General features: G+C 34.9%; 1 protein-coding gene across 3 annotated transcripts in view; it reads left to right on the top strand.

The window, feature by feature from the left end:
• Positions 1-27733, top strand: part of Asap (ArfGAP domain of ASAP) — a 718739-nt gene that overhangs the window by 307883 nt on the left and 383123 nt on the right. For all 3 annotated transcript variants that reach the window (XM_090411444.1, XM_090411445.1, XM_090411443.1), the window contains exon 15: positions 2681-2859. In XM_090411444.1, the coding sequence (XP_090267570.1) occupies positions 2681-2859 (179 nt within the window). The remainder of the gene's footprint in view (positions 1-2680; positions 2860-27733) is intronic.

Below are 27733 nucleotides of genomic sequence, written 5' to 3'. Positions count from 1 at the left end.
GTCTGCAAACTGTTTTCGTCAGTGATTACAACCTTCAACTTATCAAAAAATGCATTGACAAATTCCGTTCATCTCTCTCTCTCTCTCACCATCTACCCACACATGGCACTTATATGTTATAGGTGTTAGGACTTATGTGATAGGACTGAAGAGACCAAATATCTGGAGACCAAACATAAAACTTTTCAGTCTGCTTTGGAACATCATGATCAACTCAAACCAGATAGCAAATATGTTTACGGTAGTCCCACAAGACTACTGTAAACATCCTTGTGTTACATCGTTACTTTCTTATTTTAACTTTTAATCGTACTTTATTTTGTGATGCTTCCGTAATGACTCGTATATAACTTATATCAAGGTATCCTCTTTACTTATTACTTTATCTCTCTTATATATCTTAAACATGCAGTCTTCAATCGTCTTTAAGCCTACTCTTGAATCAAATTGACATTATACTTATACGAGGATGGTAAGGAAGTAATCTCTGAAAAGGGTTAAGTTCTCTAATTCTCACTTATTATTAATTCCTTTTCAATGCAGAGAAATTTATTTGTTCATGCTACACCACTCCTCATCTAGACAGTTGCACGCATACCATCAGCGAAATAACAATCAGTAAGTATAATGTCACCTTTTACCTAATATAGGTTCTCTAAATCAATAATTACTTTTAAACATACACCAATCATGGTCCTCTATTCAATACTTCTATATAAATTTTCAGTTTCACACTCGGATTCTATTTTAGCAAGTGGTGAAATGAGAATAAAACATGCAAGCACGTGATTACAATCAAACAAGGACATTTATTTTACTAAGACAAGAAATTAGAAACTTGAATAAAACATGAATTAAGATCTCTCAATTGATTTCAATGGATATATAGCTACACTTAAATTATCAAACACATTTTTAAGTATCTAAAACATAAGATCATACTCTGCTCACGACTTTTCTATTAAGGAATAATCATTGGCAATAAAAAAATCGGAACCCTACATTAATTAGCTGCTGCCTTACTTAACTTTCAATTCAATATGCAGCACATTATACAATCTAACATTCAGAGTTCCTAAGGTTCCTCAATCTTGTCACATAACTCTACATAAATCATCTAAATCAGAACATATTCCTCAGGTACTAACATTAACTCTTAAATTCTTACGCACACGTTCTCTGTGAACTATTATTGATATCTTTTACGTATACTGAGGAACAATTATTAATTCATATACACATGTTCTCTAGGAACTATTGTTATATTCTTACATGTCCGCTATGAACAAAAGTCAATACTACACACGTTCTCTTGGAACAAATATCCTAATATCCTAATCTAAATTGAATATGTTCCTTAGGAACAATTTCTGAATCACTACAATTTCAATTAAGAATATTCTCATATACATTACACTTCCCTTTTCACATGCTCGTAAGATAGAGAATTGGAAATCTTACCGGAACAGTAGACATACTTTTCTTGACGTCATGTGCTTTGGATGGCACCTATCTTTCTTCCTAGGACTTCTACCTTGAAACATTCAGTCGGCTCTGGCTGCATCTATAAGAAGGCTTGTCTTTTACAGCATAACGAAAAGATTACTCAGTTTTCTGGTCATCGTAGTACAGCATGGCCCTGTATTGCCACATCTCATCTGACTGGCTCTGGAACGGATATATCTGGTAAAATTGATGACCATAATGCTGGATACTTCTAAAGCTTCCGCTGAGCTTCCACGACTACGGAATCATAGAAGATCAAGGGAACGAGCCCGGAGGCATGAGTCAGTAAACAAGAGAGAAGAGAACGATGTAGGCCCTGCAATTCCGTTTTGTATCTCATGCTCTAATTTCCCATTGGTTCATTTCTTTTTCAACACCGCATGTCTCCCTAACTTCTGGCGGCAAAATGTGCGCTGGTGGACGTCTCCATAAGCATCGTTTGGTTATCAACGCCAAATAGGACTGGTGAAAATTTAGATTGTTACCTGTATGACTAGCTTACAAGCTTACGTATCCTGCCCTAGGCAATAATAGGATTAAGTTTCAAGGTCTCCGTGTATAGTTTACATGGTGTGTATGTGTATTACCAGGCATTTGCAAGAATTGCACAATTTATAACTAGAAATATTTGTACTTATTTTACAATTTTGTGACACACACAACAGTAAGGAATAATTCACATTAATTCTGAATGACAAAATTGGCTTTGGGAATGGGAGATCTTGTTAAAATCTGAATGAGATAATATTGTCTTATAAATGTTCTCATTCAGAATTTAACACTTGTCACAATGGTCAAGTCTTCACTGTTGGTCAAACAGCAATTATCCTATTCCAGTTTTTGCATTTAATTGTCAGTCTAATTGTTTTACCAACCAACCCCGTCTTGACAGTTATGCAGAAACCTGGAATCGGTGTAGCACTTAAAGTAACCTTATCCAAATAGTATGTTAGGTTTATTAGCTTTATATTTTTTTCTATCTGTAATGAAATATGAACCCAGCTCTTTCTAACTAAATGTAATTATTGTACTGAGTGTGCTATAGAAATTTATTGAAGTATATATAGTTTGTTAATTCATCAGAAACATTTTATTCGATGTAATTTTTGTTGTGAAAATAGAAAAAAAATTATTTATATTCATTTTGATTAACAGACATTTGATTGTTTTGCAGTTGGATGTCAGTGCTAGTAAACTGTAAAGAAGGAGCATTGAGGAAAGCATTTGATGATTCAGGTCAGATAGGTGGAGATAAATTAAATCAGAGTCTTCTTGAACTACAGCAGAGCATAATTCGGCATGTACAAAGGTTACCCGGCAATGATCGTTGTTGTGACTGTAGTTCTACCAAAGGTGACTATATAGTCCCTTTCTTCCTCTTTTCCCATTAATAACTGCATGAGTATTTCCTAGTTAACTAATCAAATTACACTGCAGTTGGAAGTAGTATTGATTTTTCAGAAATGACAGTTTTCTGCTATACTGTCCACACACCATATACACATGCAAAAAAAAAAAAAAAATCTATTCCCATGCATAAACTTGTATTTTGGTTATTAACTATTCTGTTATTTTAAAGAAGTGGCAGATCGCCATTGAATATCATTATCTACCTTTTTTTTTATCATCTGCAAAACTATCTTCCAGCATTTCTCCAGATAATTTTTTCACTGTTCATTGTCTCATCTTCTTTTGGTTCTTCTTTCTCTGTCTTCAGTTTTCTTGATAACCAATCAATTCAACTATCTGTTATTATCTTTTATCCTTACATCATATCATACCCAGATCTATTTATCTCTTAATTTGTGCTGTGATGGTAAAGCTTTCCTAATCCATGTGATTACTTTCTTTTATCTATTACTGCAATGCTAGTATAAGATATTGGATGTTACTAAACACCTGAATTCTGACATTTCATCAAAATCAAATTGACATTTTGAGGGAACATGCTTATTAAAGGATATCCTTTAATAAGCATCAAAAATTCCTTTGTCACTGATCTATTTATTCCTGATGATCACTTGGGAATGCTGAGGCCTTATGGCAAGTAATGGATTCTACTGACTACAATCAGGTTTCATTCAACTAATGAACAGATTAAATTGATGTTTTCAGTGTGAAACCTACAGCCAAGAATACTCAGCAGTGCCCATTAGTAACTTTTATGATAGTCACTTCATACATTATTTTTCTGATGGCATTCATTCTGGTCTAATTTCATTTTCATCATTGTCTATACCACCTTCTTCATTGTAGGAATTATTAGAGACAGATTAAACAGTACCTTTATCTCATATTGTACTAACCTGGACAGTGTATATCCATCTGTCTACTCCTTAAATGCTTGTTCATTTATATTAGCAGGCTTGTGTACAGAATTGTTATTTTATTATTGTTCCGGGGAACTCCAAGGAGTCGACAGACTCATCGAGGGAGGCCCTAACATCGTGTCTGGAACAACTATTCAACATTCACACAGTATCTATCATATCTTGCCTTGAACTCATTCACGGTCGTAGCACCCACAACAGACTCTGGAAGCTTATTTCACTCATTCACCACTCTCCAAGTAAAAAACCTAGCTCTAACACCCTTGTCAACCACGCTCTTGCCCAGCTTCCATGCATGGCCCCTAGTCCTCCCACCACCAGTCATATTTTCAAAAATATCTTCTGGATCAATCTTATAAAAACCCTTCAGTAATTTGAATGTCTCAATCATATCACCCCTCCTTCGCCTATCGTCCAATTTCTGCAACCCACAAATCTTCAACCTATTCTCATAAGGTTCATTCCACAGACCTGCTATCATCTTGGTCACTAATCTCTGGACCCTCTCCACTTCCTCCCCATCACGAAGAAACCCTGGTGCCCATAACTGGGCACAGAAGTCCAGATGGGGTCTTATCAAGGCTCGATACAGAGGAATAACAACTTGTTTGTCTCTGCACGTTAAAGTATTTTTCATAAGCCAAGTGATTTGGTGAGCTGTTTTAGTCACTTTTGCAATGTGCCCCCTAAACTTCAACTCCCTATCCACCAGCACTCCCAAATCCCTGGCCTCATCATTCTCCTGGAGTATGGTTCCACCAATGAGATATACTGCTGCTATTCTTTTCACCCCAAAGTGCATAACCTTACACTTTGCCACATTAAATTGACATCCATTTTTCCTAGCCCAGTCCTCCAAACTATCCAAATCATCCTGTAAAATTTTGACATCCTGTGCACTCACAATTGCTCTACCCAACTTTGCATCATCAGCAAACAAGTGAACACTTCCTCTCAAATCCTTTCCAATATCATTGATGAACAAATTGAAAAGCAGTGGTCCAAGAACAGAGCCCTGCGGCACTCCACTAGTCACAAGACGTCTTTTTGACTCCACTCCTGAATAAACCACTCTCTGGTATCTCTCCTTCAACCACCCTCCTATCCATCTCACCAGCCCTATATCTATACCCATCTGCTCCAGTTTACTGATTAGGGTTCCATGTGGTATCCTATCAAAGGCCTTGGCAAGGTCCAGTAGTATCACTGTAAACCCATTACCCCTATCCAGTTCAGCCGTCACTGTGTTATAAAACGTGAGCAAGTTACTGAGGCATGATCTACCCTTCACAAAACCATGTTGTCCCCCATACAATATCCCATTTTCATCTATCCAATCCTGTATTCTTTTCTTGACTAATTTCTCTAAGACCTTGACAATGATTCCTGATATGCTAATCGGTCAGTAATTTACAACAGCAGTCTTGGAACCACCTTTATGCAGTGGAACTATTTTCCCCTCCTTCCACCCGCTCGGGACTAACCCAGACCCGAGACTCAAATTAAACAAAATGGTCAAGGGTACTGACAATTCTTTAGCTGCTTCTCGTACTACACGAGCTGGTATACCATCCAATCCCACAGATGTATTGACATTGAGGTTATGCAATAGACTACTCACCTCCACTTCATTCACCACAATTCCCGTATAATCTACTGGTTTGTTCATTTCTGCAATCTCACCACCTGGATGATATATTCTTGCAAAGTGCTCACTCAGTAACTCGGCTATCTCAACTGATTCAGTTACCTCCCTACCATCGGCATTCTTTAAAATCATTCTGCCATGTACATTTTTCCTTTTACTTGCTATATATCTAAAAAACTGTTTAGGATTTTCTTTAGCCTGCATGGCCAATGTTCTTTCGTAATCCTTTTTTGCTTTTCTTACCACACTCGTCACCCTTCTGGCCTGCGCTTTATACTGTTCATGTGCCTGCCGGTCACCTTTCTCCTTAAATTCCCTCCATAGTTGTTTCTTTTTTTGCAGCTCAAGCTTAATGGTGTTATTCATCCATTTAACCCCTACTTGATTTATTATTCGGACTCTAGGTATACAGTCAGCCATTGCTTCATGCAAGCACTTAACTACCTCCCATGCACTCTCAACTTCTAGTCCTTGCAGTTGTATGTGCCATGGCACTGAGCCAATCAAACTCCTGAGCTTGTCATACTTTCCAGCCCGATAATTCCACATGTACCCTGTCTTAATTGAAAATTCTACACCTTTAGCCACCTCCCAAGTCAAGACCCTATGATCACTCTCTCCGATTGGTGGCAATGTGGTCATATTTGTTACAGCCAAATCCTCGGATGTAATTACTAGGGCAAGCACTCTCTGACCCCTAGTATTTTCCATTACATGCTGTCGCAGATAGTTATTATCCCTTAATAACCGCATAAAATCCAATTCCTTCCTCCCATGTGTCCTCTCCTCACTCCAATCAATGCGACCATAGTTGAAATCTCCCATAATAATCACCCTCCTTCCACTCATTTCTTCTATTTGCTTGTGCATACTGTCACCACTATCTTTTCCATCACCTGGTCTATAGCAGCACCCAATTGTATATTTAGTTCTGCTAGCCACAATCTCACACCAAATGGCCTCAAATGTGCTCTTTTCTCTATCATGCAATTCAACTTCTATTCTCCTTGGCTGTAGTTCATCAGCTATCATCAAGAATACTCCTCCCCCATTTTATTCTCTCTGTCATTCCTGAACACACTATACCCATCACATTCAATCCCATTAGCTATATCATCTACAGTCAGCCATGTTTCACTAATACCAATAACCTGTGGTCTGGAAGTGCCAACCATGGCCAAAAACTCTTCCTTCTTCTTCCTAATACTCCTAGTATTAGTGTACATGAATTTAAGACCCCCATTAGCCCCAACCCTACCTTGATGCCTTATATTAACTATCCCACTCTGGTTTGTTGTCCTTATTTGCTCTAGCATATTATATTCATTTTTACATTCAACTGCCTCCCTAAGGACTGTATATCTACCCCCCCCCCTTAACAAATCTAGTTTCCCTGAATTTGCACATCCACTACATTCAGCAACACTTTCTCAAGTCTTCTTACACCATAACCATTCAAATGCAAGCCATCCATCTTATATAGATCCTTTCGCCCATCAAACTCACTCCACACGTCCACAAATTCCACACCACTCGTCATACATAACCCACGCATAAAGTCATTCACAATTAAATCTTGTATCTTGAATCTTGTAACTAATGTCTTGATTTGTTCAGAATGCCTTAATTCAAGTTCTTGACCCATAATGGTAATCTGTAATTTTGTTCTCAGCATTTATCATGTGAAGTTACATCTAGAAACAGTATATGCTTTGCTATGGCGTCCTCATTCATATATTTGGATTTTTTTTTTTTTTTTTTTTTAAATATCTAATCTGCGCAACATATAAATTGGTGACAGTTTCATGTTTGAAAATCCAGTTAATATTCTGATTCAGGATTGAATGACATGGGAAAGTTTTCTAAAATTGGTGTTATTGTTTCCTTCACAGAGGTCCATGAAAAGAAATCAAATAAAAAGTTCCTAGCTAATAAATCAGCATATACTGTCTGTAGACATAGAAAAATATGTAGGAAATCTATGTGAAAAAGTAACTAACACAAAAGTCATGGGAAAATTTTACAAAAAACATATTGAAGGTGTAAATATCAAGGTGGCAAAATCTTTTGCAAAATATTTGCCTAAAAATGAAGGATAGAGTACAACAAGGTAAGATCATCAAGGTCATATTAATAAGCTAAGGATATTCGTGATATTCTTTTCAATAACATTTCAGTGAGGTAATAAACACTGGTAGAATACAATGAGGAGTAAATATCGGTATTGATGATGATAGTAAATGCAATTAGAAATGTAAAATCTGAAATGGAACCTTGAAGTAGATAAGACCTGAAATGCTGTAATATGGTAGTATGAATTTTTGCATGACTGTCTTATAGAATCCAGAAGAAGGTTTGGTGTGACATTGAATTCATAATAATTGAAGCAGATCTCTCTCATCATACTATTTTATTAAAAATAGAAAGAAATGAAATAAAACAATGTGATAATTATAGAGGAATTACTTACATGAATATTTAAGGAAGTGTTTATGCAAATATATTGTGAAAAAGCTAAGAAATATTTAAGTGAAAATTGGTGAAGAATTTGTAAATTGATGTTGCCAAGATCACTTTAACTTATGGCAGATAGTGAAGAAATTATGAGAATATGATAAGGAACTATCTAAGATTTGTTGATCTAAGTATTAGCAAGCATAAAAGTCATTGAAATGCTATTGTTAATAATTAATTTTAAAAAATTATTAATAAATTAATAATTAAATGTTATTGTTCAAGTCACTGAATTTACATATTCTAAATGTAACCATCTACAGAGTTAAGCATATCTGGTAAAGTTATGGCTCTGTAATTAGAATTGAATGCTGAGGTTAAGAAGATGGGTTAATGTTAAATCAGGTATAAGGCTGGGTTATATGCTATTACCACTGTTACTTACAATACATAATTGACTCTCACTCTGCTGTGCACTTTTATAGCACTCATTTGCTATGACAAACTACAAAAGGTCTTGACCTTTTGTAGTTTGTCAAGACACAGTCAAGACCTTTTGTAGTTTGTCAGAACACATTGGTATTCTAAATGAAATCCAATATATTAAGCTGTTTGCCATAATAAACTATTCCTTTTATCTTTTTGGAGTTCTCTATAGTGACTGATGATGGTATATGAACCATATTATTAAAGAAAGTGATATAGAAGCTTATATCTAATCTTTAAAGGTACCTGTGGCATGACTATAAACAATAAATTACAAGATAATCATAGTAATTAACTTTAATGAAATGAAAGTACAGATATTTCACTAAACAAACAGGCAAATTAGGAAAATTATCAGTTTTACAAGGTAAGCCTTGCGTTTGGATTGCCTTTCTCAAAAAATGTTGCGATACAAAAGTTATTCCTATGTTTGGTAGATTTAGAGGGACTATTTGGTCACCTGGAGTTCATGAAATTTACATTTGCACAAGTTTTTCTTTGATACAGAACCAACTTTGAATAAAAAAAGATTTAGCATGTAATATTCAGTCTATTTTAGTCTTGAAAGAAGGATTTCAGCTACCCTGGATGATAAATTACTGGATATCGTTCTACGTGTTTCTAAACAATCTTTAGCCCATTCTTATGAAAGACATTTCTGCATTCTGATGCAAAAATATGAATCTTTATACCATAACCAAAAAATTACTTCTGGTAACACTCCTACTAATAAATGGATTGTGAAAATTTCTGGGTGCCTGTTGTCTGATGCTGAAACTATTGTATTGGCTAAAGGGCGATGACTTTGCTGATACCTAAATGCATCCTGCATCTTGATTTTTGCATAACATTGACCACAGTCTGTTAGAACTTTCCAGCACAAATGCTAATAAACTACTCTTTGAATTTGCTGCTTCACTTTTTAAAAGCAAATTACCTCCATGTAATTTATCCAGTACTGAAACTAGTGTGCTGTTTTCATTAAGAGAAAAGGGCAATATATCTATTTTGAAAGCAAATAAAGGAAAAGCTGTAGTGGTAACGGATAAGGCCGATTATGAGAGGAAGATAGACTGCCTTTTACAGGATACTTCCACCTATCAAGAAATTAGTTATAACCCACAAAAACACATATTAAACAGTTAAATAAGCTGCTTGATGAAGTTGTTAGTTGGGATCAAAATACTTTGGAAAAGTTGTGCACTCATTTCAGAAGAACTCCTTATTTATATGGCCTCCCAAAAATTCATAATCTTATCCAGTAAGACCCATTGTGATTTGTATTGATTCTCCCACCTATAGAATTGCTAAATTTCTCTCACATTTATTAACTGCTCATACTGGACAATCCAAATCATTCATCAAGAATTCCACACATTTTCTTGAGAAAATCAAGGATATTCAAATACAAGAGTCTGATTTGTTAGTCAGCTTTGACATTGTTTCCCTCTTTACCGACATTCCATTATCTGACGTTGTTAATTTATTACATGTGATGATTACCCTCCTGATATTGCAAAGATTTTTGAATTTGTTATAGAATCAGGATATTTCAGCTGTAAAAACAAGATCTATAGACAAGTTGAAGACACTGCCGTGGGTAGCCCTCTGTCTCTACCTTTGGCACACTGTTTTTTGAACAATCTGGAAGATACCTTCTTCTCATCCATTCATCACCAGATTGGTTTCGTTATGTTGGAAGTTTTTTCCCATTTGGTTAGACTATAATAAATTTAGTTTAATCCTTTATCCAAGTGTAAGCAAACAAAGTATTGTGCCTGAAGTAACTTGCCTGAGGTAACTCATGGTAAAGCTGGACCAAGCTCTCATCACTCCTTGTCTCAGTATCTCCCATAATGCAAAGCACATCTCCTTGTGGACATATATAATGCTCTGCATTAAGGGAAGGGCCACTACCCAGACCGGTTTCGACCTTTATTGAGGTCTCTTCAGTGGGAGCCAGACCCAGAGGTGGTGATGCTAAGGTGGAAACAATGGAGAAGTCATCTTTACCTATACAAATTGCCAAAAGGTGTCTCACTGTATTACTAAATTACTCTGGATTTAGAGAAAGATGTTGGAATTTTTTTCCATTTTGGTTAAACTATAATAAATTTAGTTTAATCCTTTATCCAAGTGTAAGCAAACAAAGTTTGCACCTGAAGTTTCTTCAGGACTGAGGCAATTCATGGTAAAGGTGAACCAAGTTCTCATCACTACTTGTAATGAGAGCTTGGCCCACCGTTATAAGATTTTGCTAATGCTATGGTCAATTTTTACCCTATATTACCAGTGTTGAAGCAGACATGTTACCTCTTTAAATATTGTTTATTAGTTTGAAATATTCATGCCTTTTATAAGTGATACATGACCCTTTATTATTATATCTTTTTAATTAATACTATTTTCCCTCTACATTCTCGCTTTTAACACTTATTAGTCTTAACCTCCCTCCCGGCCAAGAAGTATATATACATCTAGCAAATCCTGGATACAATTCATACTAACTATTGAAATAACATGGATAAGAAGTGCAATTTGGCTATCATGTCCACTGGATGGGTGTGATAATCCTTCATGTTGACGAAAACATTTAACCAGATTACCTCACGTACATAATTACATTTAGTTACCTATAGCAAGAAACACAGTTGCTTCACATTTGCTTGGTAACCGAAATCTTAGTTATATTCGACTAAATACCTACAAGTTTTATTTGTTTTTTCAATTTTTTTTTATCATATAATTATAGTTTTAATGCCAGTGCAAAATAAAAGATCCTTTGATAATTATTTCACTATTGTATCACCTTGGAAAACCAATGTTAATGTAAATTTTTTTGCTAATCTTCTTAGTCGCCAATACATTTTATTCTCTCAGAACTTGATTCAAGGTAATTATTTCTGTCAAACAATTAATGAAAATTCACATCTTAAAGAAATACAGCCCACTTTTGTTTTCTTTATTTTTTGTTCATAATCTTAGTTCGGAAGATTACTTGACTGATTGTGTAAAGGTTTCCAATTTTACAATTTTGCTTTATAGAGAACTACTCGTATACATAAATCATGAATTATATCATGTAATATATGATCTTTATAACGTAAGCTGTAGCACTTCTTTTCACTTCAACTTCTTGATTCCACGATTTGCTCATTACAAATTGAAATAAATGACTGTTATGAAGTAAACTATGTATACACATTTTTCATACAGCAATTTTGAAGTAGCGATACGTTCCCTATAGTTTATCATTCAAAACAGTTACATGCTTCAAAAGTTTTCATTTCCAAAATATTCATAATAGAATTAAAATTGTATTTCAGCCTTAATGGCTCCCCCCCCCCTGTTAAAACTGCTAAAACACACACAATATAAATTAGTGAATTTTGTATATTTTCTCATTTATATTATTTCTTGATTATTATAAATTATGTGATATTTGGTAACTAAGGAAATTAATGTTTAAAAGACGCTGACATCCTACAAAAGCAATACCAGAATAAAATGTTTTGAATATTTGTTAATCAACCACAAAACAAGTTTTGTAGGTAGTTTTTGGTATTGAGACCACATATTAATATAAAAAGTTTATTAAAAATTAAAACACCCAACAAGTTTCGTACGTCGTAAGACTTGCATCATCAGGAGTAATGGTACATAAAAGTTTTATACAACACAAGCTTATTGACAATTAATTACACATATTAGATATTTTTAATATCTTCACAACTGTTAAATAATTGAGAAACCAGAATACAAATGATATATTCATTACTGTATGTATGCTGAAACATTACCAGTTATTGTCACGTTCCATGCTCCACATGTGCTATATCATAGGTCCGTGGCAGCTAAATTTTTGAAGAAGTTAGACCACACTTGATGTAAAATCAAGCCTTGATTTTTATTGCACTGTGTAGGGATCCTAAGTATTTGTACAGTTTCTTTAAATTTTCTTGTAACAATTATCACTGTATAACATGTTTGTCTGTTGCCAGAGTACTTGATTGCCAGTAGTGGCTGTGTGGAATGCCAAACCTGATTTGTGCGCTCTTCTTTTTTCGACATCTTTTACAAGCTCAGACATGCAGACTTCTCCCAACCTTCCCGTCTGGCCTACATAACAAGCCACAAGAACAATGAATATCATAGATGCCTGGTTTTTTCATGGGGTGATGTTGCGGTTTTGGTGGACATGTTCTTTCCTCTCTGAGTAATCTCTGTTAGCTTACGGATTGTTACTCGAGCAGAAAGGAACATTAGCAAGTATATCTAAGACGCAATTCATTTCTGAGATGGGAAATAGCAGTAACATTAGGGGTAAAAATGAAAAGTATGGGAGATGCAGAAAAGTTGGAGCCTTTGCCTTGCAAGTAGCTGTTACTTTACTGACAGTGATCAAGGAAGTTTTTCTATCTCCGAAGAAAGTGATTTTTCCTGTAGTTCTGTCTTCATGCAGAAGATGAGTGATTGTCATTCCACATTCCTTAAAAGGCTATGTGGAGGTCTCCTCCCAGTTATACAGTTTTGACCCTCAACCACTCCCATTTAGAACAGTATGAAAACAAAAATGATCCCTTTCAGGGCCATCAAAACAGGCCTTTTCCTGATTACAAATATTGATAGAAAGATGCCTTGACTGTATTGATTCCAATTCCTCTTAAAGAGGAATTTATTGAATTTTATAATATTATTCTGTATATTATTGTTCCTCTCAGAGTGGCTAATAACAGTACTTTTTTTTTTTTTGTTTTGTTTTTTTGAGGGAATAAAATAAAAATAAGAAGGACCATCAGAACACATGCATTCTAGGTGCAAACACTTTTTTTATGTCCAAAACCACAAAGTTTGTAGATCTGTAATACGTTAATGCTATAGGTAAGGTAATTAACATCAGAGATAAGACTAAACATGTTTTTTCAAGTCTCCAAGAAATTGGGTGATGGCCTTGCACTATGCTATTTACAGAACCAAATTCATCTTCCCAACTAAATATTTTCATAAGCATTCATGTCAGTATTGAAGATACTACTCTGCAGCAACTTAGTAAAAAAAAAAAAAAAGGCAACAACCTTCTCCAGCTGGCTACCAAAGCCTGCTTATCTCAATCGGGAAAATGGTTGAGTCGACTATGGCTATGATTTTGTTTTGATTGGAATTATGGCAGAAGTAACTATGAGGCAAGTACACTGTGTACTTGATATTTTCCTGTTCTTTGCCTGTTTGCTGAAAAACAACTTCCTGGTAGGGGAAAACCATCATCTCAATATGAGACTTATTTTCACATAAGAAGATCTGATGAAGGCTCTCATAGTACTACATATGTTTCAAACCCAGGTTTTCTAACCAAAGAAATCTGTTACACTCTCCTCACATCTGCTTTAGAGGAATAACTATGTACCTGATATCTGTGAAACACATTTTTGCTGACTGATTTGTTTGTTTTGCATGGGAAAGAGTCCTAATTAAGAAGGAATAAAATTGGGATAATTTCTCTATTGTTTTAGAAACAGCATTCATAAAATCAAAATCTGTTAGTCACAGTTCTTACAGAGCATTGTTTTCTGTGTGAGCTGTGAAATTCTTAGTTTTTTCCACAACTAGCAAATGCAAAAGTAAGACTTGGAATAGTTCCTAGCACACACCAAATTTCAAGTTTAACATTACTTGAAAGGAAAAACAAGAAATATAGCTACTTTCAGAATATAGACCAGAGAAAATAGCATTATTATTATTATCATGATCATCAAATTCCTGCCATGTACCCTCAAGGGGTGTACAGGATATGACAGTACTACATGCAAAAATTACATCATTACTAACTTCCTCTCTACAATTTTCCTCCAAATCAGTCTGTTACTTGTCAAGACTCCAACATTATCAGATCTTATATTTCTATCGTCTAAGGCACTTTGTACCGTATCAATCCACCTATATCTTGGTCTTCCCTCTGGGTCGTTTTCCTGCCAACCTGGCAGAGAACACTTGTTTTGCTCATTTTTCCTCTCCCATTCTATTTAAGTGACCATACCACCTGAGATTCGCTCTGCTAACGCATTCCTGGATGCTGACAATGTCAAGTTCTTTCCTTATATTTGCATTTTTAATATGATATTGCCATTGATGCCATCTGTTCACGCCTCTAATCTTTCTCAGGACTCTCATATCTGGGGTCTCTAGTCTTTGGTCAAGTGTTTTACTTCTGACCCAGCTCTCAGATCCATAAGTTAAAACTGGTTTGAACACTGTCTTGTATACAGCTAATTTAGTGTTCCGACTAATTTCTCTCTTATTCCATATGAATTTATTCAATTGACTTCCCACCATACCAGCTTTGCTGATTCTGTCGTCTATTTCTATATTCAATTTACCATCTTCAGTAAAAATTGTGCCTAAGTAGCTGAAATGTTTTACTTGTTCCACAGGTTCTCCATTCACAACACTGTTGACATTTTCAATGATTCTGCCTATTTTCATTCTTTGTCTTTTTATTGCTGACCTTCATACCATATCTATTACAACAGCTATTCAATTTAGTCAGAGAATCTTGCAAACTTGTAGCGGATTTATTTAGAAGTATAACATCATCCTCATAAAGCAAAGTGCTGACATTAACATCTCCAATTTGATATCAGGTTTAATACCACTTTCCTTCATAATGTGATCCATATAGATAATGAATAACAGAGGGGATAATGTACATCCGTGTCTCACACCAGATTTAACATTAAACCATCTTCCTGTACTTCCTTCAATTCTAACTGTTGACTTACAACTCAAATAAAGACTAAGTATTGCTTGATATAATGCCCCATTGACACCATATAACTGCAGCATATTGAATAGCTTCTCTCTTGGCACCTTGTCATATGCCTTTTCCAAATCTACAAAACTTAAATACAGATCTTTGTTATATTCCCATGCTTTCTCGACTATTTGTCGTAAAGTGAAGATTGATCCTGACAGCCTCTATTTGGCTTGAATCCAGCTTGTTCTTCACCAAGCTTTTCTTCCACAATTCTTCTCAACCGTTTCTCAAGTATACTTGCATAGATCTTGCCAGGAACACTCAGTAGGGAAATACCTCTGTAACTGTCACATTCAGCTTTATTTCCCTTTTTATATATGGGTACTATGAGAGCTCTACTCCAATCATCGGGAATTCATCCCTCTGTCCAGGCTTTCTGAACTATGCAGTGCAGCCGCTGTAAGACTTTTATACCACCATACTTCAGCATTTCTCTCAGCAGCAGGAGTAGATGAATATCATCTACTCCTGCTGCCTTTCCACATTTCAAGCCTTTAATGGCTTTTTCTACTTCAAGTATGGATATGTATTCCTGACTGCATGCCTGGTCAGTGTTTTTTATCACTGTGCTGTCATCACTGCTTGTTTCATTTAGAAGTTTTTCAAAGTAATTACTCCATACTTCAAGGATATCTTTTTCTCCTGTTTTCATGTCACCTTTATCATCTCTAACTCCTTTTACAGCACTCTTTCCTCCATTCCTAAACTTCTTCAACAACCTCCAGAATATTTTGCCACCTTCTTGATATTTATTTTCTACATTCTTGCCAAAGTCCTCCCATGACTTTTGTTTAGCTAGTTTTACACACTGTTTACCTTTCTTACATTTGTCTCTGTATTCTGTAAGAGTAAAAGCTGACTTATTTGCCAGGAACTTTTGATATGCTTTCTTCTTTTCCTTCACTGCCTCTTTAACTTCCTGTATCCACCAGGGAGTTCTGATTTTTTTATCCTTGCACACAACCTCACCACATGCCTCTCTGGCAGAATCAATCAGTGTTTTCTTCAGAGTTTGCCACTGAATCTCCAAGGTTTGATTCCTGTTCTCAAACTCTTTCGTTTTCTTTTCAATAATCTTTCTGTATTTTAGTCTACAGTTCACAGCTTTTATTTGCTTTAAAACTTTCTTACATGTTATTCTTTTCAATACGAAATTCAATTTTATCCTGCTCAGGACTAAGTAGTGATCACTTCCACTTTCAAATCCTCTGTATAATCTGGTGTGCTGCACCAGGGAGAAAACATCACTATTAACAATAACGTAATCAATGAGACTTTTCTTATTCCTAGCCTCTTCTCTCCATGTGAATTTGTGCACATTTTTATGTTGGAACATGGTGTTAGTAATAACCAGTCCATGTCCTGAGCAGAAATCCAACAGATATTTGCCATTATTATTAGCTTTGCTCTTTTCTCCAAATTTTCCCAAAATATTTTTGTATGTCTCGCAATCATTTCCTGCTCTGCTATTTAGATCCCCAACAAGGACCAACTTTTCCTTTTTCATCGTGTCAGTTGCTTTTTCTAAAGCCTCAAAAAATCCCTCCACTTCTACCTTAGTAGAACCTTCTGTGGGACCATAGGCACAAATAAGTCTCATTGTCCAGTTCCCCATTCTCATATTTGCCCACATTACTCTACTTGAGACTGACTGCCATTCAAGAAGATTAGTCTCGTATTTTGTGTTGAATACTATGGCTACTCCTTCTTTTCCTTGATTGTCATTGCCTGAATATAACATTTTGTATTTATTGTTTAGAAAGATCTCACCAGTTTTGTTCTTTTTTGTTTCAGTCACCCCTATTATGTCGATCTGGTACTTATCTAATTCCTCAGCTAGCTCCATTTCTTTGCCATTCAGGCTTCTTACGTTGATAGTACCGATCTTTAACTCTGGTGATGTTGAGTTGGGGTTTGTTTTCAGATTTTTCTCAGTAGCTGACTTTTCGCTTTTCCCCTGGTTCCCTGGCGAAAACAACAGGGGCCTTGTTTAACCAGGCGACGCCCCAGCCTGCATGAAATTTTGTCATGTTGTACCATCATTTTTTTATTTTGGTTTAACCAATAAGAATACAATTTGGTCGGCTAAATCCCAAATTGCCAGCCCATCCTCATTCGTTCAGTATGAATGAATGAGGATGGTCTGGCAATTAAATACACCCAACAGGGTGCACCACGAGAAGGTGAGGATTGGACATTAGGTCAGAAGCCCTGGTCGGTTCTCCGCATTCCTTTAAAGGCTATGTGGAGATCTCCTCTCAGTTATACAGCTTTGACTCTTAAGCATCCCTTATTATTATTATTATTGTTGTAATATTTTACTTAAAATGGGATAAAGGAACCCTTTATGTACATATCAATTTATATCAGAAAATGTATTGTGCTATCATAATGTAAATTGTATTGTATAATAAGAGCATAGTGATAATAACAGTAGTTACATAACAATAATATTCTGTTATTCTCGCTCATTTCTTAAAAACAAATAAAATAAGCTTAACCATTACTGTTATTGTCAAATTTTTATTTCTAATGGAAAAGAAAAAAAAACAGTTACTATTAGAACATGCAAGTTTCTGAATACCTACAGAGCAACCTCTACAGAAGATGCTCATGTTATCTCATAATACTCCAATTTTTGTTTTTCGTGAAATCTCAGTTTTTATCAGGCAAAAACATGTTAAATTGAAAAGTAAATTATTTCACCCAAAAATAATGTGAACATTTTTCCCTTGTTCCCACACAGCACTGATGTGATACTGGTTCCAGATTTCTCATGTGTGTGTGTATGTGTGATACCTTAATTATATTCCAAACATTTCTGAATAATAGACTAAATCATTATCTGAGCTGTTTTATTTCTTAATTTTTGAGACATTCCGTGTACCACAATTCCACCTAATGAAACTGGTTTTTAAAATTTGCCTATTATAAGACTTTTAGTAAATAAGAATACAGTCTGCCATAGTAAAACTGTCTATTAAATTTTATTTTCATAGCAGTGTGTCCCACATATTAAAAATTTTCAAAGTAGCATTAATATTTGTTTCTGTATAAACAGAAATAATGTTACAGGGAAGTTTATTCCTATCCTCTTCTTATCCATCCCTTTAGGATGGGTTCTGCAATCTGGCTCCGTGAATGTGCATTCACGGGGCCAGATTGCCTGTTCTAAGGACAAAAAAAAACTGAGTTTTCTGGATGAAAAAATCCCTCTACCTCCATATGAGAGTGCCTAACTCCCGTAATGGATGGGAATCAAACCTAGATCTTTCCGACCAAGGGGCTTTGTCTATACTGACTGAGCCATGGAGGCTCATTATTCCTAGATCAGGAGTTGTAAAAGGTAATGCAGGTAAATGTCTGATGGGAGAAGAAGCAATGAAAAAAAGAGATGGAAATCGTATGTAGAGGATTTGCAAGATAGATAATAATATTGAATGAGAACTTGAAATGAGAGAATTTGTTGAATAGAATAATGAGGGAATAATGAAAAGTGATATCATCAATGGAACAGTTACCAAAAGGAAAAGCTCCTGGAACTGACGGTGTGTCAGTGGAATTATTGAGAGCAGCTGGAGATAGTACTGAATATATTGACTGAAATTTGTCAACAGGTTTGGAAGAAAATATTCTGGCCTAGAGATCAGAAAACATCAGTATTCATCCGAATCCAAAAAAAAAAATCAAATGCCAGAGATTGTGAGAATTATAGAACAATCACTTTAATTTCACATGCAAGTAAAGTAATGCTGAAAGTGGTCAATCAAAGGTTGGAACTCATGTGAATAAAGCAATGCCAGAAGAACAGGCAGGCTTTAGGAGAAGTAGAGGAAATAGAGACCAAATAATAAACATGAGATTGATTATGAAAAGAATGAAAGAATTTCAGAAGGAAATATTCATCTGTTTTATTGATTATAAGAAAGCTTTTGATTGTGTGGATTACAACAGACTGTGGATTGTAATAAGATCAATGGGGAATACCTGAATCTATTTTAATAAGAGAGCTATATGACAACCAAGAAGCTTCAGTAAAAACAGTATTTGGAGAAACAAACAGTGTTCAAGTGGGAAAAGGGATGCAGCGGGGTTGTATACTGTCACTCTACCTTGTTTAATATTTATAGTAAATATGTTTTGAGCTGGAATTAACATCAGTGGCAAAAAAATAATTTAAGATATGATTCAATCCTCATAGCAGACTAAGGAAGATCTGGAGCAGTTGATTTTATTGGTCAAGATGGAAAGTAACAAAGCCGGGCTTAATTGAAACCTCAACGAAACAAAAGTGATGGCTTCTGGCAATTTAAATGAATTTATAATAGAGAGAGGGTTTCTAATTATTATTATTATTATTACATGACACTTCAAAGGAGTCCAAGGACTCATCAAGGGAGGACACCTACTCCACAACTCTCCGTCTCCACCACTCAGTCCACCAACTACAACGAACTGCAACTACCATCATCATCTACACCAATGCCATCTACCTCCTATCACCACCACTACTGTTTTTGCAGACAATCACAAACATCCATGCCTATGGCGGTATTTGAACCTGCAGCCTTTTGGCTGGAGAGCGGATATGCTAACCACTCGGCCAACCAGGCTGGCATAATAGAGAGAGAGAGAGATAAAATGTTAAAAGTTACAATTTTACTGAGGTCCAGAATCAGAAACAATGGTAAATGTGAAGATGAAATTAAAAGGATAGTCTTGGGGAAAAAAGCGATCTTAAACCTGACAAAAATTATGAAGGATAGAAGTGGAGTAAGACCACAAAAGTTAGACGTCAAAGCAGTGATATGTCCATTAGTGATGTATAGATGTGAAAGTTGGATTATTAAGAAGAAAGATATTAAGTGAATTGATTCATTTGAATGATGGGTGTGAAGGAGACTATTAAGAATCTCATGGACTGCAAGAATGGTGAATAAGGTATTAGAAAATATAAAGACAGAATGCTCTTTGGAAGCAATGATTGCTAAATAAATTGAGGGAATGAGAAAAAGAGGAAGACCACAGCAGTGATGGACAACATAAAAGAACTTACCAACTTGAACTTGGAATTACTGAAAGAATGAACAAGAAGCGAAGTGGGATGGAGAGCCTTTATTCACAGCATCACCAAGAGTCAAATATGACTGGATGGAACAGAAATGCAGGAAAATTATTTCACGCAGTTCAGCTTCCTTCCTTTTTTTAAGGTCCAAAAATATTAACCTTCGTTAACTTTCACGAGATAAAGATAAGACATTTTAAGAATGTACAATAACATGTAATGTATTAGTAAAAATTACAACAATTTTAGCTTATCACTATTCTCTAAATTATTGAATACTGGGACTCAGAAAGAATGTAAAGTAGTGGTTGAACTAATAATCATACAGAAATGGTATTGATATAGACAAATAAGAGAATAATTATTTCATTTCTCAATAGGTAAGATAAAGTTGTAGATTTCAGATACTGAAATGTGAAGTACAAGCTGCACAAAGTATGAAATACGAAGAATAAAAAAGTATATATTTATAATTCAGTTACTGTTGGCAGTCATGGTGATGGTCGGGTGATTGGAATACTTGAAATTGAACATAAAATTTAAATGAAATTTGTTTAGGACAGGGGCTCAGATAATGTCATCATGTATGTATTTTACAATGGTTAATTAGCAGAATTCTTATTATTGAAATGTACACTCTACAAATACCAGTAATAATAATAATCTGTTTCATTTAGCGTTTTCAATGTTTTTCAAGTCAAGAGGTCATAAAGGTTGCATCTGCACTACAATAAATTAGATACCAAGAAATTATATACTTGATTTAATCCTTTATCCAAGTGTAAGCAAACAAAGTTTGCTCCTGAAGTATTTTCAGGACTGGGGCAACTCGTATATAGAAGCTAATAACTTCACATCGCTTGCCTTAGTATCCCATAATGCAAAGCTCATCATTACAGGTATGTATAATGCTATGCTTTATGGGAAGGGTCACTTCCCAGAAAATATTTGAAAATACTTCAAGCTCAAGCTTTGTTTGCTTACACTTGGATAAAGGATTAAACCAAGTATATAATTTCTTGGTATCTTTAATTTATAATGTAACCGAGTGAAAAAACTTCCAACAGCATTCTCTAATCCAGAGTAATTTAATAATAAGTTGGGATATGTTTTGGCAACTCGTATATGAAAATATGACTTCGGCATTACTTCAACTTTAGTATCACTTCTGGATCTGGCTGTCACTGAAGAGACCTAAATAAAGGTCAAAACCAGTATGGATAGTGACCTGTCCTATACATGTCAGTAAGGATATGTGTTTTGCATTATGGGATATTAAGGCTAGTGATGTGAAGTTATTAGCTTCTATATACGAGTTGCCCCAGTCCTGAAAATACTTCGGGCTCAAACTTTGTTTGCTTACACTTGGATAAAGGATTAAACCAAGTATATAATTTCTTGATATCTTTAATTTACAGTATAATCAAGCGAAAAAAATTCCAACTGCACTACAATAAAGTTCGACAAATTCAACAATATTATTTCTGTATTTCTTTTTCTCCTGTGGCGAAAAAAAATGATAAAATGCAATGGTATCGTGTGCCCATTTCTGTTGGGCTGTTGTAGCATGAGTTGCATAACCCGCACAAATTTCTCGTCAATTTTGACCGAGTGTGTCCGCAGAAAATTTTCCTGGCGGGGGGGACAAAACTTGGAGACAAATAATTACATCAATAAATTTTTAAATTATTGATTTAATTAAATAATTACATCAATTAACGTCTTTTAGCATTTTTTTTATGTAATTATATGTCGATGTAAACTATAAATACATTATTTTCATTTTACACTGATTTTAATGATCTTTAATTCTTGGGGGGGGGGGAAGTATTTGTAATTAATAGTTTTTAGCACAATTTCATATATAAAACAATTGATTGGCATATTTTATTAAAAATCAACTAATTAATTAATCCCAAAATCCTAAATTAAATTATTTCAATTTAAAAGCAAAAAAAATCATAAAACTAACGAGTAAAATAATATTAAATTACATACACTTACTTTTTAAAAATAATTTTTCTGTTTAAATTTGTTTCACTATAAATTTACAATTCACACTTCACTCAGTGACTCACTAGACACAGAGGGAAAATGAACTGGATGCTGTTCACACAGTAGTGAAAATGTTTTTCACAAATCAGAAAAAGATCAACTAAAAACAGGAAGACGTACTTTATTGCTGCAATAAAACGTGTTCTATGGGTACACCGACTTGGGCCAAAACATGCCAACCCATAATAAAATTTTAAGACAGACAAAGCATCCCATGGTCAAGGGTGTAAGGCTACATATCTCAATCACTTTTATGATTATAATTTGTGGAATTTTTTACTCAATCCTGGGGTAGTGCCCTTTTTTCCCTCCCTCTGCGGATGCCCATGACTGTGTGATTGCATTTTTATCGATATATGAAAGTTTTGAGAGTGCATAGCACATCAGAGCTCATCTTAATTGATCCAATGCAATTAATTGCAGGATAACTTTGAATACTTCTGTAGAGTGGGGGAACAATCTGTTTGTTTTAGGATTTATTAGAAAACAATGAAGGAGAATGGTATATTTGAAATACTCAAAGATGGAAATATGTGGACCATCATTTATAAGACGTAAGAATAGGAAATGAAAGGAAAGAATAAGTGTGAGTTGAAATACTTTCATTAATGGTAAACGAATTATTAATAATTAACATTTGTGATATCTGTGTCCTATAAGTTGCTGGGTAGAGTGAATAGCACGATTTTATAAAGTCTAGTCATGAATAAATAAATTTATGATGGCATAATTAAAAAAAACAAAAAAACTTACAGAGTATGGTAGGAATAAATATGGTTTGATTGAGCAGCAAATCATCTTGTAAAATTTGTTGCACATATGTGTATTTCTATGGTTTGTGTATGTTTCACTCCATTTTCCAAGAATTTTCTTTTGTTTACTGAGACTTAGTATACATAACATCAGAATTATCCACACTTTCTGGAATCCAGCATATGTGAGTCTTATCAAACTCGCATATGCTGGTATTTTGTTGTAGATCAACAATGTCTTATAATACACAGAATATTCATTTTTATTCAGGTGTTTTTTTAGATATTTTTGAACTGTCTGTTGTTTCCGAATACTAGAATAAAAATGTCTCTATACTGTTAAAAAACTTGGCAACCTCAACAGATGCTAAACTGCACAACCAAGAGAAAAAACAATTACTGTATTTTTAGATAGATAATGCGTGCGTTATCTATACAAAAAAGTATAACTTCATTAAAAATGAACATGCGTAGTATACATTTGAAAGGTACGAGAGGTAAATCAAATATAATAACAAAACGAAGGTAGAAGTATTACTTAATATTTATTGAACATCACACTATTCAAATCAAAAATATTCTTTATCAGACTCAATATTGAAAGAATCAATTTTCAACTTTCTACAATCCACGTAACTATATCTTTATATGACGTTCTTTTCATCTGCCCTGTTATGTTATATTCATGGATGCCATTCATCATCCAGTCTTCCCACTTAGCCTGCAAATTGTCTTTGAATGGTTTACTTATTGCAAGATCAAGGGGTTGGAGTTTTTTTGTTAAACCACCTGGAATGATGGCCAGTTTGGAATACTTACTTACAATTGTTTTAATTTCTGCTGTCGTGTGTGCCCTACACGAATCCAACGCTAACAACGATTTTGGGTTGAAAACTGCCATTTTTCTCTTTCGCCACACATTCTCCAACCAAAATTTCATAACCTCGGAATTTATCCAACCTTTATCATTAGCAGTAACAATAATATATTTGGAATCACAACCTTTTGGAATAGTATTTCTTTTGAAAATCATCATCGGTGGCAGTTTGGAACCATCTGCAGTTATTCCCTTCAGCTTCACAGTTCTAGAACTAGTCATGTCAAAACTTACGGGAACCTCATCCATATTCCCAAAGTGGCAAGCATCAACCCCCCCCCACACACACACAAGTTTTTTCTCAGAAACAAATGAAATTTAGCTACTTTCGCTTCCCAGTTGCACTGCAAATTTTGTCCAACACTAGTGGAGGTGCGCACACTTGAATTGTTTCTCTTCATAAATCCAAAAACCCAAGATGAGTAGGCCTTGAAATCCTTTATATTATCGCAATTCTTTTCAATTCCTGCAACACACAGACAGGAGATATTCTCATACCTTTAGCTCTTTACAGTTTGTACAGTATATACCAAACTATCGATAGTGAGTAGAGTATGAAGACAGAGCTACTTTAGATGATATTATCATTATGGTACACCTTCAGAACATAATGTGCATTAAAGTATCTTCACGATTGGGCTACACTATTATGGGAAGGGCCACTACCAAGATCAGTTCTCTTGGTAGTGGCCCTTCCCATAATGCACAGTATTGTACACATCTGGGGGGGGGGGATGCGATTTGCACAATGGGGTACTATGGTTACTTAAACAGAATGGAAGCTGTAAAGATTAATGAAGAAAGTATTTGAAAGTAAAATGGCAGGAAAAGGACTCGGATGATCACAACAAGTAAATTGGTGCAGTTAGTAGTGACTTAGAGATCAAAATATAAATAAAAAAAAGTGATGAAATCAGAGACCATAAAAAAACATAATAAATAAAATAAAACATTAAAGAAAGTTATTAATCTGAAACTAACGAAGAAATTATAATTGTGGCACTTGTCATATTTATTACATCCCTCTGATAAATACTAGAAAAATGATAATGAAATTGTATACATATATAAATTGTTATGCTAAATCAATTAAATTTGAGCAGTAATAATATATAGTAGTAGGATAAGTCAATGGAATACCAAAGTGAAGATGAAAGAGGCAGTTTTATTACCTTTTGAAGGATATATCCTTCAGCCATTCGGTTTTATTTTTGTTGATTTCGTTTTTAATCTGAAAATTGATTTTAAAAAGCATCAATAATAATAATATAGATTTAGAATATTTTAATCTACCTATTGTGCCTTTTATATGACGTGATTCTTATAATCATTGAACATGTTAACTAGCACTACCTGTATGTATTTCCTTGAAGATGCTAATTTGACATTCACAAAATATTGGAATAATAAAATATTTTAATTTGTTCACAGATGCGAGACCTTTTAACACGTTTGTGCATGTCATAAGGCAAATGTATTTTGATAATAGGGTAATCCATGTGTTTCGTGGGATGACTGTTTATTATTACACTTCTGAAAATTAGCTTTTCTTTTATGAACATTCTAGTTATTAAAGTAAACTATTTTTTTGTATAACAGTTGGAAAATGATAAGTATAAAGCATGTGATTTTGCATGTTGGTGACGAATTCGTACCTCGCCTTATTCCTTTCTCTCCTTCAACATGAATTGACTCTTTTTAGCACTGTGCCAGCTAAGGTTCTCACAACTGTGGGCTGACTTTAGTTGTTTTAATTTCCAAGCTTTTATCATATCCTTTCTGAAATTTTTAACAAACTATCCTTCAAAACCCAATAGCAAATGACAATACAAGGTATAACATGATATGAGTGATTGCATTAATTGACATTGTCTAGCACTATGATTTTCATTTTTTAATAAGTTAATCTTTGTCTTATTGGACACATTGTGTGTGATGTATGGTTATTAGCACTCCAGATGGATGTAATTTTAATTGATAATATTAGGTTAACTTGTAGCTTTAGTTTTAAACTGGTGTGTTATCGACTGAGTTATTTAGTTTCTAAGTAAACCTTGTAGTTTGTGTTTAAATATGATATTGTTGGTATGACACCAGTGCATGGTAGAACAGTGGCAGCAAAGACCATGCTGTTGGGTGATTTGAATTTGCGAGATTTTGTGCAGTGCATTGTGTGTGAAATATATTCGTAATGGAAATTAAAGGATATGTGAAAGGAAATTGAAACTGGAGAGAGTGAGTGCTTATTAAGTTATGAGAATGGAGCAAATGTTAGTAGAGTGGAAAATATTGATGGTAAGTTGGAAAATATTGGAATTAATGTTGAATGTGGTATCGTGGAAATAGAGGAGAACTCAATAAAGAAATACTAGGCTTGAATGTTATCCTTCACACAACAAAGTGTGAAATTGAAAACTTGAAGCAGCAGCAAGAGATTAGCAGGGTTGAGAAGATAAAGGATGTAAAGCAGTCATGGACAAGAAGTAAAATTGAAGAGTGAGAAGGCAAAGATAAGTCTCCTACACTAAGAGAGAGGTGAACTGAGGAGGGCAGCATCGGTAGCAAATTAATCAATATGTAGGTTGTGCAAAAGGAGTGATGTAGGATTTGTGGTTTGTGTTTGATGGAAAGAAGGATTTGTATAATGCTGTTGAACAGCACTTAAATGGTTTTGGTGTTAGGTGTCTAGAGAGAGAGCTTTGTTCACTGAGCATGGTAAAGTGCAAATTGAAGAAAATTTAAGCAATTATGGTTGAATCAGGTGATTTTGTGAAGGCACCCATGGCATAAATGGGTGTGAGAATGACCAACAAGTGCAGAATCTAGTCTCTCAAGCAAAAATATTGAATAGGACAGGCAATTCAGGAAGTAAGTGTGGGTGGTGGTGGGGGAGGGCTAAAGGAATGCTGTAGTTTCTATATACTAATGCCAGAAGTATCAGGAACAAAAGGTTCCTGAGGGACAAATGGTTGGCATTGGTTAGTGCAACCTCACCAAAAGTTACAGGCATTAGTGAGACTTGGCTAACAGCAGATAATGTAGTTACAGGGATAGAATGTGAAGGGTTTGGTATTTTCAGGAAAAATAGAGAATATAGAAGGATGGCAGGGAGGGAGGGGGGTTACTGCTGAGGATAGAGGATGAATTGCAGCCAAAAAGAATTGGAGATAATTGGGCGAGTCTGGTGTGATATCAGGGCCAGTAACACAAAATATATAGTTGATTGTTACTATAGGCCAGGGGGGTTCCACTAATGATCTAGAGGACACTCACTGGCAGTTTAATACAATGAGTGCAGTTCAAGTGATTATTATGGTGTACTTCAACTATGGAGATATAGACTGAATGGAAGAAAGATCACATGACAGGAAGGAAATGGAATTTATACACCTACTTGAGAGAGATGTGATGGAAGGGACTAGGGGTCAGTGTATTGGACCTGGTCATAGGATCAGAAGAGCTATCGATAACCATGGTGGCCACATTTCCTCCAATTGGCAAAATTGACAATGCAGTCTTGACTTGAGAGAGAGATTGTAAAACATGAGGAATATTCTGCAAGAAGAGGGTATATGTGGAACTAAAGGATAGGTGACAATGACAAGCTTAGGAGGAAGCTTAAATCTATGGCATGGCATAAAACACTGCAGATTAAGGTTATTAGTGGTGCATGGGAGATATTTAAGGTGGTCATTTACAGGAGACAATATTAAATAGTATACCTAGGGTAAGGACGATTAATCAGATAA

Source organism: Typopeltis vanoorti, chromosome 21 (genome assembly GCF_054136105.1).
Source record: "Typopeltis vanoorti isolate ZY-2024b chromosome 21, IOZ_Tvanoo_1.0, whole genome shotgun sequence".
Lineage (NCBI taxonomy): Eukaryota > Metazoa > Arthropoda > Arachnida > Uropygi > Thelyphonidae > Typopeltis > Typopeltis vanoorti.
Note: the sequence above shows the minus strand (reverse complement) of the source record. Positions and strands in the feature narration are given on the sequence as shown.